The sequence below is a fragment of the Aquila chrysaetos genome, chromosome 26 (genome assembly GCF_900496995.4).
Source record: "Aquila chrysaetos chrysaetos chromosome 26, bAquChr1.4, whole genome shotgun sequence".
In the NCBI taxonomy this organism is placed as follows: Eukaryota; Metazoa; Chordata; class Aves; order Accipitriformes; family Accipitridae; genus Aquila; species Aquila chrysaetos.
Window position 1 is genome coordinate 2,789,787 of NC_044029.1, and position 18,128 is coordinate 2,807,914.

General features: G+C 38.3%; 2 protein-coding genes across 17 annotated transcripts in view; one reads left to right on the forward strand and one right to left on the reverse strand.

The window, feature by feature from the left end:
- The window catches only part of APAF1 (apoptotic peptidase activating factor 1), a 53,910-nt gene extending 49,083 nt beyond the window's left edge, over positions 1–4,827 (reverse strand). For 3 of the 11 annotated variants that reach the window (XM_030002645.2, XM_030002644.2, XM_030002643.2), the window contains exons 1-5: positions 4,287–4,824; positions 3,181–3,322; positions 2,715–2,904; positions 1,244–1,441; positions 177–360 (exon numbers count right to left, since the gene is read on the reverse strand). In XM_030002645.2, coding sequence (XP_029858505.1) covers positions 177–360; positions 1,244–1,441; positions 2,715–2,904; positions 3,181–3,318 — 710 coding nt within the window. In that variant the 5' untranslated portion in view covers positions 3,319–3,322; positions 4,287–4,824. Of the gene's footprint in view, positions 1–176; positions 361–1,243; positions 1,442–2,714; positions 2,905–3,180; positions 3,323–4,286 lie in introns of all 11 variants that reach the window. The other 8 variants (XM_041120453.1, XM_041120454.1, XM_030002646.2 and 5 more) reach the window with 3 other exon arrangements.
- A 219-nt stretch (positions 4,828–5,046) lies between these two features.
- Positions 5,047–13,625, forward strand: LOC115336112 (IKBKB interacting protein). Of its 6 annotated transcripts, none has more exons than XM_041120464.1 (4): positions 5,047–5,122; positions 5,584–6,893; positions 7,883–8,000; positions 8,953–10,809. In XM_041120464.1, exons 2-4 carry the CDS (start codon positions 6,700–6,702, stop codon positions 9,781–9,783), a joined length of 1,143 nt encoding a protein of 380 aa, XP_040976398.1. In that variant the 5' UTR covers positions 5,047–5,122; positions 5,584–6,699; the 3' UTR covers positions 9,784–10,809. The 6 variants fall into 6 exon arrangements, with proteins under 6 accessions (XP_040976398.1, XP_040976397.1, XP_040976396.1 ...); XM_041120463.1 differs by lacking the exon at positions 5,047–5,122 and adding an exon at positions 11,045–11,314 and having other exon boundaries at positions 5,408–6,893; positions 8,953–9,807; XM_041120462.1 differs by lacking the exon at positions 5,047–5,122 and having other exon boundaries at positions 5,409–5,768; positions 6,665–6,893.
- The last annotated feature ends 4,503 nt before the right edge of the window (positions 13,626–18,128 follow it).

Consider the following 18,128-nt stretch of genomic DNA (forward strand, 5'->3'; position numbering starts at 1 on the left):
TATCTACAGTAAAACAGAAAAAGTGGAAGAGTTAGGAAGTTGGTTTAAAAAGAAAAAAAAAAAACCACAAACACACCAGAGACATGCAACCACAACACAGACACCTTAGACAATTAGACCAAAGTTACTCTGCAAAGTTTTCCATTAAAATAAGTGTTTCATTTTACTGACATCACCTGGGATATTTGCGTAGCATCAGCAAACGAAGACGATCTTTAGCCTCTTCAATGTTGAGTGGTGGCCTTTGTGAAAGACTAGAGTCATGTTCTAATCTGCTACAGAGATTCTGAAGTTTTATTAGGAGCCCTGCTTTGTCCTGTTTTCCAACAGAGATCCAGTGAACTCCTCCTGGAAAGTAATCTAACAAGAAAAGCAATATTAATCATGCTATACATTTAAAAGTGTAAATATTTAATAGCAGCTTACAATAGCAACCAATAACTCAATTTCAATTAAAACATAAAACTGTAAAGTCTATTGCAAGCCAGCCTTGCAACTCTACCACTAACACAGAAGGATGGTTCTACAAGACCACTACTTTTTATTTTTAAAGGAACAGGCTCTACAGGGCAAGTTCCCACAAAGAATTCACACTGCCACTGATGCTGTCGTCCCTCCTCTCTACACACCTTCCTGCCTGTCCCTTAACAATCCCCTCTGCATCCATCTTCCTGCTAGTCTGACTTAGCATTTACTTTTTTAACTCTGTACTACTGCAGGAGTTCAGAGTTTGGAATGTGAAAATTATCCCAAAACAGTGAACAAGGCAGCATCTAGAAGAGTCAGGTGTAGCAGAGAATGCCATAGTCTCTATCCCTACATCATGTTTTCTAAAGTCTGAGTCCCACTTTCTCCTCCAAGTGTCCTATGTAAGGGGGAAAAAAACAAAAAACAAACAAACAAAAAAAACCCATTAAATGTTTTAACTTATGATCTGCTTTAAGCTAAAGTAATACTAGTGTAATTAAGGATGCATCTATTCTCATAAACCAAAGCAGATTCCAAGGTGAAAAGCTATTCAGAATCTTTTCCCATAAATTAATAAAATACTTAGTGGTCCTAGAGCACTAAAGGGTTATGAAAGCTGTAAGTTGCAAGCAAATATTTCAGAAGCACCTAAGGAATTCAGAAACCTAAATCCTAAATTACTTTCAAGATGACATAAGATACTTTGCCGTATATGTCCAATATGCGTATACCTGTAGTAATTTTTATAAAAATATAGATGTTTTTCTAAACGTACCTTCCAAGAGCTGATGATCCCTTAAAGCTTCTGCTGTTAAAACAGTCTTCCCACAACCTGCCATTCCATAAACTGTGACCCAGCCTGGATCACTTCCCAGGCAGCACAGTTTCTGTTTAATAGCATCTACCAGTTTTGGCCGAGTGACAAACACAACTGGTCTCTGTGGTACACCTCCTTCACAGAGAACTGTCTTAACTAAGGTTAAAAACAAGAAACATGAAAATAAAAAGTGACTTCTAAATGTGATGCCTCTTCAAAGCAAATGATTCCCTACCCCAGATAACTAGTGGGCTCCCCTCCCACCTCATGTCCCATACAAATGCTCTAAAAACTACTGGACTCACAACACCAAATACTGAAAAAATACTGCTTTTTAGAAATAAATTACTTAACAAGTAACTAGCCTCCCACCTACAATAGTGTTCCAGTTAATGGAATACCTATGAGGCAAGCTAGTTACAGCAATCCCTAGAAGTGAAAAATAATTAACAGCTCCAGTAGAAACTGTGGCAAGGACAGGAGCTCAACATTACTATACCCAACTATCAAGTCACTTTCTCAGCCAGAAGTTACTGCCCCATGGATGCAGCAGAAAAGAAAGCATGCTGTGTAAGGCTTTTACTTTGCAGTTAACAGCACAGCATTTTGGTCCAAGCAAGACTCCCCTTGATTCCAGCTAAGATAGCACAACTTGCAATAGAGCAGATAAAGCATAGCAGGAAAGGAAACGTGCACTTTATCTGTCCACTGCTGGCCACAAAGTGGCCATATGCAGTGCCATATAATACTAATAAGCTTTGGGAAATCTTACTCAGATAATCAAAATTCCACATGCCTACAACACTTCTTAAAATGTAGAGTGCCAGTAAATATGGCAGTTAGTCATATGCAGTTAGAAGGTTCTTCCCATTAAAAACTACCAATTTATTTCATGTCAATCAAAGATGATACTGATGACAATGTAGGTAAAAGTTAGGAATTTATGTAGGGTAACTAAAAGATCTGGTGGAGAGAATTAAGCAACATAAGAACAAGATCAACTATTGGAACGTAGGCTGAGAGATTACAGATTACTCTTCAAGATAAATGTCAGAATTTTGGAGGCTACAACTTTTTATGTTAGATTCAACTTCTTTAATATATACAAATAGAAGTCTTTCTTTCACATACAACAAAAATGTTACAATTTAGAGAAAACTGTGAGAGCTTCAGGTTTCCCATCTTTTAAAATAAACATTACTTAATATAAACATTTTCAAGGTGACCTACAAAAGCCACAATTGTTGTAACTCTCCTGCCATATTAATTACATGAAATACAAAGATACTGACTACTACACTACCAAAACAAGTGAATGCACCAAATACTCCTTTTTCATTGGAACAGCTATTATAGTCACTTAGAAAGGAATAAAAAAAGGCAACTTGTTTTTACTTTCAAGCACAGGGATTGCTGTAGTTACACTGACCGTATGAAGTCATTCCATCCATTGAACTCTTTCCGTTACCAGAGGAGATGGCAGGGATGCCGTCCTGAAGAAGCGCTGCAAGATCTCTGTACCCTTCGTGAAGTAGTGCATTATAAAAGGATCTATATGAATTATTATCTTTTGTAAGAATAATGTTTATTAGCATAGCTGCTCGCTCCTTCTGTGTATTCTAGAAAAAACATTAAAAGAGATGTTATACAGAACTAAGAGACCTTAGAAACCATCTAATCTATCACTCTGTCAATTATAAACTGTTTATAGTTAGCCTTCAACTTGACCAAGCCCTTAACTCAACCTTATAAAGTGCAATTAAAACTGCATGCTAGGCATACGCTTAAGAATTTGCTGAATCCAGGAATGAGATAGACTGAAATGACTATTATTAAAAACGATGATAAAATATATGAGTTGACTAGGAAGATAAATAAGTGAGAGACAACTCTACCTGTTGTTTCACTCTCTCCTCCTCCTGTAATGTTAGTACTTCATCAGAAATCATACGATCCATAATGTAAGATGTCTTGATGTCTTTTTCCAATGCTTGGCGATTCATAAGTAAATAATTTCTACTCTTGATGTCCATATTTCTTCAATGTGAAAAAGAGGGGGGGGGGGGGGGGGGGGGAGTCAAGTCAGAACCAGAACATTACTTCCAAGTACAATTTTGTTTTTAAAGTCAGAAAAAGGAGCAGAGCAGTTGCATTAATGGAAAATACAGTGAATCTTCAGGCAAGCTCATACTACAAACTGCAGAAAGCTAAACTATTTAGTTGGTTTTTTACTTTCTGTTGTGATAAAGAGACTTTCATACCACTGTTATATGAATTTAATTATACTGTTTATGACTCATTAGTCTAGCTTGGCTGGACAGTACAGCAGCATCAAGAAAACACTGGGGAAATCAAATATTCCTTTTCAACAGAGTAAAAAAAGGCATATATATAGTTAAGTTGTAATAGTTCATGAGCTACTGTGAATATGAATAGTATTCTTGAAGTATTGTTTAGATGCCATATGCTATTATGTTTCATAAAAACATCCAGCTGAGCATTATTATACTTAATCTGACTATGGTATTTCTCTGATTGCTCCACCTGGAGGTGTATAAAGCAGGTATAAAAAGAATTTCAATCTTTAACAATTAATTAGACTCATAGTAAAACATCTGTGCTCATATGAATGGAAGTTTTCATTAAAAAAGCAGATGTTATACTGCTAATTCTGAAAAAAAGGAAAAAAAAACTGAGTATTTTTCCACATTCCTCTGAATTTATGTTTATGAACACTTGCAGAACTAAAGAATCACAGTCTGTGCAAGCTTCTCGTATACTAGGAACTTGCTAAATGTCTCTACGAAAAGGTCTCCTCCCCACCCACTACATCCCTCAAATTTTTTAAATCCTTGGATCATGTGACTGGGACAACAGGATGAGAAACAGGACTGGTCTCACAGCTGACAGCACCGGGCAGAACTACAACAGAAAATAAAACCGAAGGCGATTGCAAGCTCCTCCACGGTGCAGCCACGCAGCTGCCTGCAGAAAAGCTCACCTTTTCCTTCAGTCCCTCCTTCAGGAGCAGGGTAGATGCAGAACAGCTGCCTCTGGATAACCCGATGGAGTGTTTCTTCCGCCGTACTGACAGAATTTCCTATTTTCACTGAAAATTATGCGGTTAGAAAGTCTTCCGCCCTACCTTTACCCCACCGCACCGCTTCGGGAAGGGGACGTGAAAGCTCCCCGGTCGAAAAACGCCCAGGTTATAAAATAATAATAATAACCAGTCCACACGTGAAGCAAAATACAAAAAGAAAGCACCCCACAACCACACAAAACAAAGGGTTACCTCACACCCAGACAACGCCTCACCGGAGCCGCCGTCCCCAGCCGCAGGGCGAACGAAACAGAAACCGGAGCGCTCAAACCCGGCCGCCCCGGGCCGAGGGGGGGCTCTCCCCGGCCACCTCCCCTGAGGCAGGGGCGGGGGGGACAAGCCGCCTCCCCAGCGGACGGCTCCGGAGCCGTGAGCTGGAGTCAGCCTCGGGGCAGGGGGGGGGGCCGCGGCGAAACCGAAACCTCCCGGGGAACAGCCCGTCCCGTCCCGCCTTACCCCCCTCTCCCCCACCGCCGCTCACCGGGCGGGCAACAAGTTCCCGCCTCGTCCTGAGGAGAAATCCGTTACCCCGCACCGGGGGAGCAACCCGCACCGCCAACACTTCCTCCTTCCGGGCCCGGCGGGTGGGATGAGGGGCCGAGCCGGCCCAGCCCGTGTCCCTCCCCGGCAATAACCCGGCCCCCTTCACGGAACAAAGCCCCGTTCTCCCCGCGCCGGCGCAGAGAGCCGCGGAGACTCGGCCGGCGCGTAGCGGGAGCCAGCTTCGGCGGCGGGTGAGCGGCGGGGAGGCGGGTGCGCGCGCCTGACGTGGCTCCCGCCGCGGTCTGAGGCGGCGGGGCCGCCGACCAGCCGTTAACGGGTGTGGAAACGCGGTAACGGCGGGAGGAAGGCGGCCCGAAGCGCTGGGTCGGTCGGCGGAGCTGAGGGAGGAAGGGTGCCGCCGGGGCTGGCCGGCGTCTCCGCGGGCTCCTGGGCTGGGGGGGGGCCCCCCCCGCCACAGAGCCCTGAGGGCGGAGGGGGCAGCCGGTGGCTTTCGGTGGCCCGGGATGAGCGGAGGCAGGGCCGGGGGGGGGACGGGAAGGGTTGCTGTGGGGTGAGGGGCTCGTCCCCCTCAGCCCCGCGCCGCCAAGTTGTCCTTTAAAGCCGAGTTGTTGTCCCTGCGCTCAGCCATTTCCCCAAGTACCGTTCAGATCTCTTCACCTTAACTTCGTAACGCGTGTTCTCAATCCCAAAGGTGTTTTAAAAGCTACGAAGTAGCGGTTTTGCTGGGTTTTGGGGGAGCCAGAGGTGGTTTTTCCCCTACGTACCTCAAACTCGGAGCACGCTTCCTAGTCCTGCGACTCAAAACGTCTCTAAGCTTCACACTCGTGTGACAGATTCGGATTTTAAACAACGCCCTTTACACATGTATGAGACTATGTAAGTACCTCTAATATTTAAATACTTATATATTGACATGTGGCTAAGCGGCAATACTGCAGAATGATCCGGAAAGAAGCACAACGTTTTTGTCTGAACTTGCGCTAAACCAAACCCACCAAGGATCTAGTCTATTTTGAGCAGTGTGGTGGAAGATTTTAGGCTTAAAAATTCAACTCTGCACTTCCACTTGGTTGGTTGGAATGTGAGCTTTTGCGTTCTTCGAAACTGGAGATTCATATTGCCTGAATCCATGCGGACCTTAACTTTAGCAAAGAGGAAATTATGGCTTCTATCTGGATGCGTATTTCATCAATATTCTGTGTTTTTCTATTAATGGCTATTAACTGGTGTCCGTGGTTTTACAGATGACATGAAATCATTGCAAGAGAACCATTTCTAAGTTAAAGCTTGATTTGCAATCTCTTTTTTAAAAATGAGAAGATTCATTTTCCCCTTTAATGTGGAGTAGGTAATTTTTTTTCTAGATCTACGAGTAAAACAGGAGGACAGTGAAACCGCTGATAAAATTGTGACAGTAATCAACTATAAAAAGAAATACCATGCTTTCAGTCCTTGTGATTTTAAACATATCTTCAAAATGGCTTATTGCACAACAGATGAAATATTTCTGGAAAGGTGAAATTAGCTAAAGTTTCAAAAGTCAGTTCAGTTTGAGAAAACATGAAAGCAGTGCTCTGTGGTATAGAAAACAAATTTTCACAAAGTCTTATGAAAGTATTATGAGACTTTACAAAAGTTCACGTAACTAGAAAACATAGTAAGTGCTGAAGGAAACATTTTTGGGGGTGTATTTGTGTAACTAAAGGGCAAGAGGTTATATTTGAAGATACTTAAAAGTAACTAGTCCTTTTTGGTTTTGTTTTTTTTCCTAGCTCTCTCTTTTGCTTCTGCTTTTTAAAAACACAAAATGTCTGAAGTTAAGCAGAGGAAAAAAGGTATTTCTTCATCCAAGACCACTGATGGCTCACAAAAGGTTGAGAAGCACAGTAATTGTGGGAAGCTGGCAAGTCCGAGGACCAGCAATAATCGGAGTTGCTTTTGGATGGATTCACGGACAAGCTTGAGCATAATTTCCCTTGCTTTTTGCCTGGTGCTGACCTGGTAGGTAACCCTCTAAAGTGGATTTTAATATTTTCTTTTGTATTCCATACTGTATTCAGCCACAGGCAATATGATTAGTTACGTTTAAATATAGTGTTTGGGTTAAGTGACTGTAGAAACTTTTTAAATCTAGAACGATCAAGGAGAGAATAGCAGTATTGACAAGCGTGGAAACATTGGTATGCAGTGAGGGATTATAGAAGCTTGATCTGTTCTATCATGTTGAAAGTTTAAAAGGTGCGTTCCTCACGAATTGTAAATACCTGCTTTGGAGACTACATCTAACTGTGAAGAGCAACTTAATCTCACAATAAGTACAACAAGGCTCATCTGGCTGGTAATAAATAATTCAACAGTAGAAGTGAAGTAGAGTTTTCTGTAAATAACTTGCTCAGCAGTGTGGTAAATTGTTCATCAGGTGGAGTCTTCAAGTAAAGGTCAAATATCTTTGTAAAAGATGTTTTAGAATATCTTGGCAGCATCCGCCTTAGTTCCATCAGAAACTGAGCTTCATGCAGAAATGAGATGATGAAATTCTCAGAACTCTAGTGCAAGAAATTAGTCCAGATTCTTATAATCTAGACATCAATCTGAAAATTAAGGTAAAATTTGTTCTTATTTAACATCACCCAGATTTTATTACCTAAATCTTTGAGAAACAGAACGACATAGTAGAATAAAATTAGTGATGCTTCTGCTTACTGTTCTGTGTATATCTGTTTAAGTCTGGTTTGCATTTATCTATCATCTATCTATAGCTAGCATTTCAGCTTTTATTGCCTAACTTAATCTGTATGGAATATTGCAGATCTTTTGAAACTTCTTATTGCTATTCAATATATTAATAAATATCAATTTATGAAAGCACAAGTGTTTTAAATAAACTCTATTTTTCTAGATAAACAGATTGCTGTGAATCAGGTCCTGGAACACTTAATATATGCTAATTATCTAGTTGTGTTTACTGTTTATTTACTTGCAATTTGCAGGTTCCTATTTCAGCAGTCAGGTCAATTTGCTGATATGGAAAAAAAGTACAATTTCTTACAGCAAGAAGCTGAAAAATTCCTGGATGTGGAAAATAAAGTTAACTTAATTTCTGAAAAGGTAATCATCAACATCTTAATTGGATAATCTCTGGTGAAGATATGCTGTTGTTTTACTTTGTTGTCATTTAGTTAAATTCCATTGACTGTTTTAAAATACATTTTCATAGTGTGTTGTACTTGCCTCTGAATAGGCCTTTGGGGAATATTTCATGTGCCTAAACATGTCAATCCATACCATTGTTCAAGTATGTGAATATAGCAGTTGTATCTCAGTATTATTTTTTAGACACTAAACTATTTTTAAAAAAGTACATTTGTGCACATACTTCATTCTACCAGTACTGTTCTGTGAATAATTCTAATACACATTGATTTGAAGAAAATTACAGGCATTTTTCTGTAGTAGACCTGTTCTAATAATATGAAGACATAATGAAGTGATAGTAATATTTTTTCATTGCTATTTTATTTTCTTATCTGCGTGTGACATTATCAAGTAGAAAACTTGGGCTAGCTGCTGAATTATCCCTTCTATCTTACAGATGGTGATGGGGGTACAGCATGGCTTAGGCAGTGATGTTGTTTTAGCACTGATCTCATAATGATGTCATTTATACATGATGTAATTTGGATATTTATATACTACACTTCAGATTGCAAAATGTTGCATGGGATTTACATAGTGTGATACATTTTACAAAAAAAAAAAAAACCAAACAAAACAAACAAACAAACAACAAACCACCATGGAAAATAAAGGATTGACAATAAAGCAAATGGCATGTATTCTATAGAAATTCAACAACAAACATACCCTTTTCTGTTACTTCTTCATGCTAGGTTAATCAACAATATTTTAAAGTTGAAATATGAAAACAAATCATATAGGAGCTTTGTAACAAGTGAAGTGGCTTTTAAGGGACTTTATTTAACAGAGAATAAAAGCAAATGGTTTTCTACTCTTACTTCCGTTAAGCAGACATGGACATTGTTTTGTGTTATAAATGCAGCTTGAGTCTTCTGAAAGTATCCTACGAGAAGCTGCCTCATCCATCTCTGTGATGACTGAGTTTGAACAGGAAATACCTTCTCTTCATAACATCATAAATGATATTCAGAACAATGAACAGACTCTCTCTATAAAGATGCAGAGTATTAATGAGAAGTTCCAAAATGTTACAAATTCCTGGAGACAAAGCTTGGATGAAATGAACACAAACACTGGTGGTTTAAAATCTGAAGCAAAGTTCGTACATGCAGAAGTTACTTCCCAAATTAATGAAGTTGAACAAAGAATTAAATCCCTTTCAGAAAGAGTAAGAGATTTGGAAGACAGTACAGCCAGAAATATTAAAACATTAAAAAGGCAAGAAGATGATGAATTCTCTAGAGTTGAACAAAAGATGGACTTGCATGCAAAGGCAGTTGAAAAACTAGAAGAAGAACAGAATAGCCTGGTAGCCAAGGACACAGACCTGAATCAGAAACTTGCGAACTATGAACCTAAAATTGAGGAGTGCAAGACCCGTTTGCCAACAATTGAAAACGCTATTCACTCTATTCTTAGATTATCAAGTGAATTGCTAAGTATGGAGAAAAAGATAGAGGACTTGACAACACAGCTATATACTGTGGAAAAGGATATGTTGAAAACTGTTTCTGATACAATGGCAATGCAAAAGGTTCTTGAAGGCATACAGTACAATGACAGCATATTGAAAGTGCAAAATGAAGTAGTAGTTTTAAAAGAAGTACTGCATGACATAAAAGTACCTTCAAAAGCAAAAGAAATCACTTTAGAAAGCTATAACTTTGAAATTGACCAGAATGGGGATAACTAAATTTGGACTTGGGCCTTTCACTGATGAAAGAGCACTTTAATTTATTATACATAATGTGACTCCAACATACGTTAAGGATAGCGAAATATTCTCATTAATTTAAATAGAGATTGGATCAGACTGAAAGGCAAACTTATAATAAAGAGGTTAGAGAGCAAGAAGTACTGTGTTGAAGGAGGAGAGGAGTACTTTCTTAAATTAAGGATTATTTTCAGCTTATTTATTAAAAGTTCATTTTTTTATTAAAAAGGAATTTGAAGCAAAGTATTTAGATTTAAGAAAAAAAAACGTCAAAACCAGAGACATCAGATAACAATTTATATTTAGTTTTCACTACTTAGTTTTTTATATTGTTACTCATGGTATTATATTCCATGGACTTGTAACACAATGAAGTTATTATCTCTAGGCAGATATACATGTATGTCGCTTTTAACGTATTATATACCATAATGTTTTTGTGCTTGCGGTACAGGCTTCTCAATGTCAGAGGTAGTACTGGGATCTACATATTTTATTATGTGCAAGAAAGCACCAAGTACATTTTTAACAGCTGAAGCTGAGATACAACAACATTACAGAAAACACTAGTAAAGTACCCCTTACTGACAACCTTCTCTTGTATTGGTATTTATAAGCAGGGGCTTACATAGCAGCTGGTGTTACCTTTTATTTCTTTGACCCCATGCAAATAGCCTCCTTAGACCTCATTTCCAGCCTTCTCAAACTTCCTAAAATCACGGGCGTAGTTTTGTTCTGCCATTGAAATCGCTGGACTACATATAGACTGAAGTTCTTATTAACAGATATTCCTGCTAGATTCTTCTCCTATCATTTAATTTGCAAGTTTGGTGCGATCAGTCACTGTATTAGTCTGGGGTTTGGGTTTTTTTGGTTTTGTTTGTTTTGGTGCTGTTAGAAACAAGTTTTAACCTTTTCTTCTATAGAATGTTCTCTGCTAGGCATTACATGACAGGTCTGGTATTGCTTTGCATTTCAAAGGAAAAAAAAAACTTTACAGTGTCATGGACATTGTTTCCAAAAGTTTGGTGAACCAAGAGGTGCAAAAGCAATTAATGACAGCCATGGAGTTATGTACTTGAGGGCAGGGAATATCTAATCTATCCTGAGATCTAATAGATCTGTTTACACAGGATGTAGTCCTACCTAATAGGCCTGATACCTGTTCATTGAAACTTGAATCTCAGGACCACCATAAATTTGTGTCTACAGACTTAACGTCTTGATAATTTCTTATTTCTGAACTCAGGAAAGCAGATTGCTTAGTAGGCAGTATGAACCCACAACATTTATGACTTAATCAGGCTTAAGTTAAATTATCCTGGTTTTGTACATTCACTTATCTAGAACTCTGCTGAAGTCTTCACTAAACAGTTAATGCTGCCCAGTCAAGAGACTTTTAAACCAGTAATTCTCAATGTTATAAAGTCTGTCAGTTTCATATATTTATTACTTATGTATAGATTTCTATCTCTTTAGTAATATTCAATAAAAATATGATGTAATGGATTGTCCTGGTACATAATCTATTTAAAAATAAATTGCTCTTCCAGAAAGGGTATGGAATAAATACTTCAGTGTTCCATTAAGAAATACTATTCTGTACAGAAGTGGTTTTTAAATACCTTTCAGAAGTGTGTTCCAGGGTGTTTCTACTTCATATATTTTTGGGGAAGGGTGGCTAAATTACCAGTGGTATGCTCCCCAATTTAATGTCTTTCATCAACCTCAACCCTACTGAAAGCCAAATGTACATGAGATCAAACAGGAAATTCTCATCCTTAGAGGGCATTAACTAGGAAACCACCACAACTCCCCACAACCTAAATTTTGGTATTTTGTTATTAAGCAAACAGTTCTGTGCTAGCGAGGACTGACCAACGCTATCAAAAAGTTAAAAATACTTTTTTCTTTGGTGATATTTTTACTACTAGCGTCAAGAAAAGGATTAGTATGAAACTAATTATAGCCTCTTAGAATGCGTTTTACCTGCCCGTTTAGTGTTGTTTTTTTCTCTCCATGTTCTACACTGACTTATTGGGGATTGCACAGGATAGCATCACTCAGGTATTTTCCTTTCTTCCTCTCAAATTTGAAAACCAAGAACCAATGGTTAAAAAAACAGGAAAAAAGTGAACTAGCAAATTCAGCCAAAAATCCAACAGTAGCATGAGTGCTCCCTCAGTAATTTTATGGAGGTAGGCTGTTTAAATAGCCACCAAAATACTTCACAGGAAAAACATTAAACAAAAGGGAAGCACGCCTAATTCCTTTGGCGTTTTCTTTTGTGAACAACATGTTCAAAATACATATTATGATTACCAAAATAAAACGGTCCATGATTTTGGGATAAGAGAATTTTAAAGTAGGCATCTTTTTAAAACATTTCTGAATATCTTTCTACATGTGTGTTTCTGGTTCACACAAATTACAGGCTTCATACAAAAATTTCTGTAAATCAGAAGAAGATTGCATTTGATGACTTGTGTTTTCAGAGGTCATGCTGGAAAGTTGTATAGCACCTTCCTGTAATTTCTGTTGTAATAGAAAAAGTAGTAACACTGGAATTTGTTACGTATACTGAAAAGAAAAAAAAGTACGTTTTTGTGTGTGTTGCAACAGAAGTGTACTTCCTAAAGACAGGATTTGCACTCAATTTCAAATCAGAATAGTAAGATATTTCATTAGACTATAGCTTTAGTTTTGATGTGAGTTGTTAAGCTAGAAATCTTGTCAAATATTTTTATTTGTATCCCTGTAGTGTGAAAAGACGTGGAACTTAATGGACCATCTGGAAGACCTTCAAATAATTTCTCACATTAAACATCTGCAGGAAGATATTTATACAATGAAAACACAGTCTAGCAGCATAATTAAAAAACAAGAAGAATTGCAGAAGAATTTAACAACTCTTTCTCATGCAGTGTCAAGTGCTGAACAGAATGCAGCTTCTGTAGCAAAAAACATAACTTTGACGATTGTGACAGTAAAAACTGACATAAGGCGCATTTCAGGCCTAGTCTCAGATATGACTGTGTTAACAGATTCTTTGCAAACACTCGAAGATAAAGTAGAAAAAGGTGAAAAGACGACGGTAAAAAATATAGGTGACCTGCTTACCAGTAGTATTGATCGAAGTACAAAACTACAGAGCTTGGCATCCAGTAACGCAAGGAAAATTGAGGAAATTAAGACAGCATTATCTGAGTTAAGGAGTGATTTTAACAAGCATTCGGATAGACTTTTGAATCTCGAAGGTGACAGAGCAAAAGTTCTGAAGACGGTTACATTTGCAAATGATTTAAAACCCAAGATGTACAAGCTTAAAAAGGATTTTGCCATCTTGGAGCCATTAATAAATGACCTAACACTGAGAATAGGAAGATTAGTGGAGGATGTATTACGACGGGAGAAGGAAATTGCTTTACTGAATGAGAAATTGGCCAATCTAACAAGAGTTCAAACTGAGATCAAAGATACGAAAGATGAAATAACCAAGATTTCAGACATGAATTGATAGCTGTGAAATGCCACTGCCTAAAGAACAGTAGTGTTTGAGGAGTGTTAACTCCATCAGGTGTAGTACTGAGAAGAAAGACAGTATTTAAAGGCTTCATTTAGAAGCACACCAAAACTTAACTAGACATTTGTCCTCTTCCTTTGAAAAGAACAGAAAAAAAGTCACACTGATTTCAAGGGACAAACTATAAAGTGAACAAAAACCACATCTCTGTGCATGTATTTGTCTTTCTGAAGGATGGCAGGTGCTGTATTTACTAAATTGCTTGTTTTGTACAATAAAACAGCATTAAAGCATAAAATGTTGTTCTTGCCTTTAGAGTTTGCTTTCATGAAGAAAGCAGGACCTAAGACTGACAGAGCTTCAGCTTTCCTTTCCTGCTCCAAAGGAAGGAATAAAATTGTGGTTTCCAGATGGAGTTAAACAAGAGTTAGTCAAACTGCAGTAGCAATTTAATATTTATCTCAATATATTCACTCTATGATTTTTGTAAACTGTGGCACTTTCCCTTTTTTTTAAAATATTGTTTATTTAAAGAGGCAAATGCAGTGAAGCAAGCAATGCCCAGAAATATTGCTGATGCCTTGCAAAAAGTTTGTCACACGCTTAAACAAATTATTCCATCTAAGTTTTTGTGTGAGGCTTTGTAATTGTAAATCGCAATTACTGTGCAGCATTGTTAACTCTTTAAAACACAGAACTCTATTTGGGGACAGTGCTTTGAAAGACCTACTAACCCCCCGATGGCTTTCTCCCAGTGTCACGGTATCTGTTCAGGAATCCTAACAGTGTTACTCATTCATTGTTTCTCAGCCTGTAAAATACTACAAGGAGCAGCAGAATTCGCGAAGAGAAGCTGCTCGGGTCCCGAAAGGTTAGACTGATCAGAGCCACTGGCAGTATTTCTGTGGTGAAGAGCAAGAGTTTAAGAGATCCGAGACATTGGAAAATGTGGTAGACTGAAGTAACAAGATGATGGAAATGGGTTTAGCAGAGGAAAGGGGGGAAAGTGCATTAAATAGGAATAAAAATTACCATAAAAAGCAATTAGGAGAGATACAGCAATTCAGAAAATCTCTGTAAATTAAATTACATCAAGAAGTATAAGCATACAGTAAGGCCTTTATAACTTCTCAATGGTTTAGTTGGTCATACCTGAACACTTTGCAGCTACCAGACTCTTGACTGTACAGAAGAGAAAACCATTCCTCTGCCTCACTGTTCTCATCCTCATTCAGCATTCCAGCTCTTTTCATGTTGCTGGTCTTCCGTACCTTCCTTGCTTCGTTGCCCTCAGTCAACCTCAAATGCTTTGTTTCATCAAGTTTTCCTCCTTCTGGTATAGGTCCATTCCTACCTCCCAATTTTCTTTCACCCTTTTCCAGTCCACCTGACAGACCACAAGGATAAACCCATCAAAAGACAAGTTTTCCTAGAAAGCACCCACAGATACTATTTACCAACCAGCATCCCTTTGCTCTTTCACGTAATTCTTAAGCGAGCCCCTGGAAATAATCAAGTGGCATTTGAAGGAGACAGAAAATTAAAGAACATCCAGAATGATCAGCCATGCTAAAGCACGTGTTGTGTATCAAACCTGAAAAAAAAAAAAAAAAAAAAAATATATATATATACACACACACACATACAAACACCATAAGGGTTTGGGGTTTACATAATAATTACATCTCATTCGTATATTAAAGCCTGATATTCACTGAATCCACCCACCCTGGGTTTTTTTGTGTGTGTACAAGCTCACGTTAGTCCTGTCAAGGAGAGCACTTGGCACAACAGACATGGCTGCCAAAAGAACATCGATACAGCGGTGTGAGGAATCTATCCTGTGTGTCTTTCACTATGGCCCATATGACACAGTTAACAGTTACCAGTGGATTAACTGCATCTCGGGCTATAGTAATTTTATTTATTCTGTTTTCAACTTCATGAATAAATCATTTGTGGTCAGTAGCCAGTAAAAATCTGGGGAGGCGGAACTGGAGAACCAGAAGAGCACTATCTACATGAGTGCAAAGAAATGGAAAACATGTTCCAGCTGCACAGTTAATCAGAGAAGTCTTAACAGCAAAGTAGTCTTTCTGGATGAAAAGAGCACACTCTCTCTTTGGAACAAGAACAGAAAATAAGTGAGGGTAAACAACTGTTGGTTTCACTTTCAACCCCCAAATGAATAACCTCCAAATCTTACAACATATCTACCAGTGAAAAGCCAAGTATACAGTCCTGTTCATGGTCTCCATGGGAAGTTAAGTATGCAAAAAATCTTACAGAACCATTAATTTCACTTTATCTATAGATATATGCAGACCACCTACCCTTCCTTCCCAGGAAGTGCAGGTCCAAAGCATTACGATCCTTTCAGAAACTTCGTTGCTACAAGCAAGAGAGAAAAAGTTTAAGTCACAGAGGTAAAGTTTACTGGAAAAAAAAAAAAATCTGAATCTAAAGTTTACGCACCCACTGTATTGTCCTCAGAAGTAAGGCGAGTCATCGGTGATTCCCCCATAATCTGCACAGGTATTACAAATCTTCGTTTGCCCTTCAAGCACACGCCTCCACTGTACTAAAAAATTAAATGAAAGTTTGAGAGTAGCTTTGTAATTACACCAGTCTAAGGTCAGAGGCAAAGCTCTTTCTACAGTGGAAAAGATGAGGCAGAGGGTGAGGTATTTTTCATAAATTTAAAGCAGACTACTAACCTCGCCTCCTTGGTCCAGTACTGTCAGTGTCGGGGAAGGTATCAGCTCAGTAAAACTACAACCCCTTACTTAGTTTATTTCTAGGGGCACTCAACGATGCTCTCTGCAATTTTATTCAGTGATTGAGAGATCCAGGTAATAATGAAAATTACAGCTATGCTACTTAAAACATATCATCCCACGCAGCCCAACCTGCAGTGATCCTCAGGACATCTTTGCTTTTAACTTAGTATGCAGGTGCAGGTACAGAACTGGCTAATTATATTCTAGCTAGCAACTCACAGGGGAAAAACAAACAAATGAACCAGCAACAGCATTAAGTGATTAATGCTGAAAAGTGACATGAGCAAAGTAATACCAACACATTAAAATCTACTTTTAGGCCCCAGAACATCAGCTCAGGGAAGACGTTTCTGCGAGCGATATCCTCCTCCCACATCACTCGGAGTTACAAAAATCATATTCTGTAACAAGGCCATGTAGCTACTATGCTCAGCTATCCAAAGTACTCATATTTGCTATAAAAAAGCAGGATGTTTATTGTTTTCACTGTGAACTACATCATTTCTATGTAGAAATGTAAATTAATTACAACTGTTTGTATTATTACAGCCCATTTTAAAATGATATGCAACAAACATTTCAGCAAGTATCAGCACATTTGATCTGTAGTACAACCTGATACACAGGGTGTGAATGGAGTTGTTATTCCAAATTTATATAGACAGTATGCTTTAAACCAGAAAGCAGATCTCAGCTCCAGTAATAGCAAGAAAGGAAGTTTTCTCCTTCATAAAACAATACACACAAGCAGCATATACATAATCCATGTTTTACAAAGCACTTTGGGGTTTAGTGACTGGTCTGGAGTTAGGACCTAAGTTCAAAACGGCGTGCTCCTTTTCAATACAGGACTTTCCTTGCAATGAAAGCACAAGTCCATCAAAAGCACCACTGCCCCGCTGCCCCACCTTCTTGACTTCTGGAAAATGTACCATACATTATGCTATAAAGCATTTATCAGTGACAAAGTTGACCTTTTAAATGCATTTTAATACTACAGTTTTCCCACTGAAGTTTATTTAAAATATCAGCGGGTGACCCTTTAAGCAATGGCATTTTATACATTAAACCCCTTCATCTCAAGCATCCAAACAAGCCTATGGCTGAATGTCAATGAAATCAGCAGCTGCAAGGCAATTCTCTCCCCGTCTCGAGTTTTCCACTGAAACACAACACTAGAAGTAGCACTAAGTATATTTTCCCTTTCTCAGTTACAGAAGAAAAGGGGAACAGCTAGCTGCCCTTGTAGTCTTATCTCAGATTTACCATGATAAAATTATCTGACCATCTTTAAAAAGGTAAGTTTCAGGTCTGCCTATAAGCAATGAGAAAATAGATTTAAGATTCTCTTATTAGTGCACATATTTACAACGGCTGCACAGAGGTGACCCAATTCTAGAGAAAAATTGCACAATTTTGCTCCACACATAGAATGACAAGAGTCTTGAGAAATTTAGCTTATCATCGGATTACTTCACAATCAGACTACCTCCCTGCATAAGCCAAGTTTGTCTCACTCTTCTGCTGGCCTTAAAATTTGACAAAAGTGCTTCATTTTTCCAGTATTAAAAGGAACTTGAGATATTTTCCAGCAAAGAAAAGTCTAATGAGTTAAAACACGCCTTTGAAGAAACGACGATATTCAGTACACAAGAGTGATACTGTTTTTCTAACAAGTTGAACCACATACAAAAGTTAACTTCAAAAGCTGATTTAACCTCAGTGGTCTTGAAACAAGATGAAGTCATAGTTAATGCTGTTCTCCAAGGAAGCTCTTAGGAGCATTTAATGATTTGTTAAATAATTTCAAAGCTTCCTACTCACAATGGGGTAACAAGATGTATGCACTTATATCATGAAATATATTTAATTCAACACCAAAGTACTTCTATGAATGTTTCATTTAGACTTACAGAATTTGACTTTGCTGTATAATGCAGTTAGATACCAACCACTCTAAGAACGTGTTTACTGTCATGGTAACAGGGAAACAGAGCAGTTTTAGATTTTACTCCTCATTT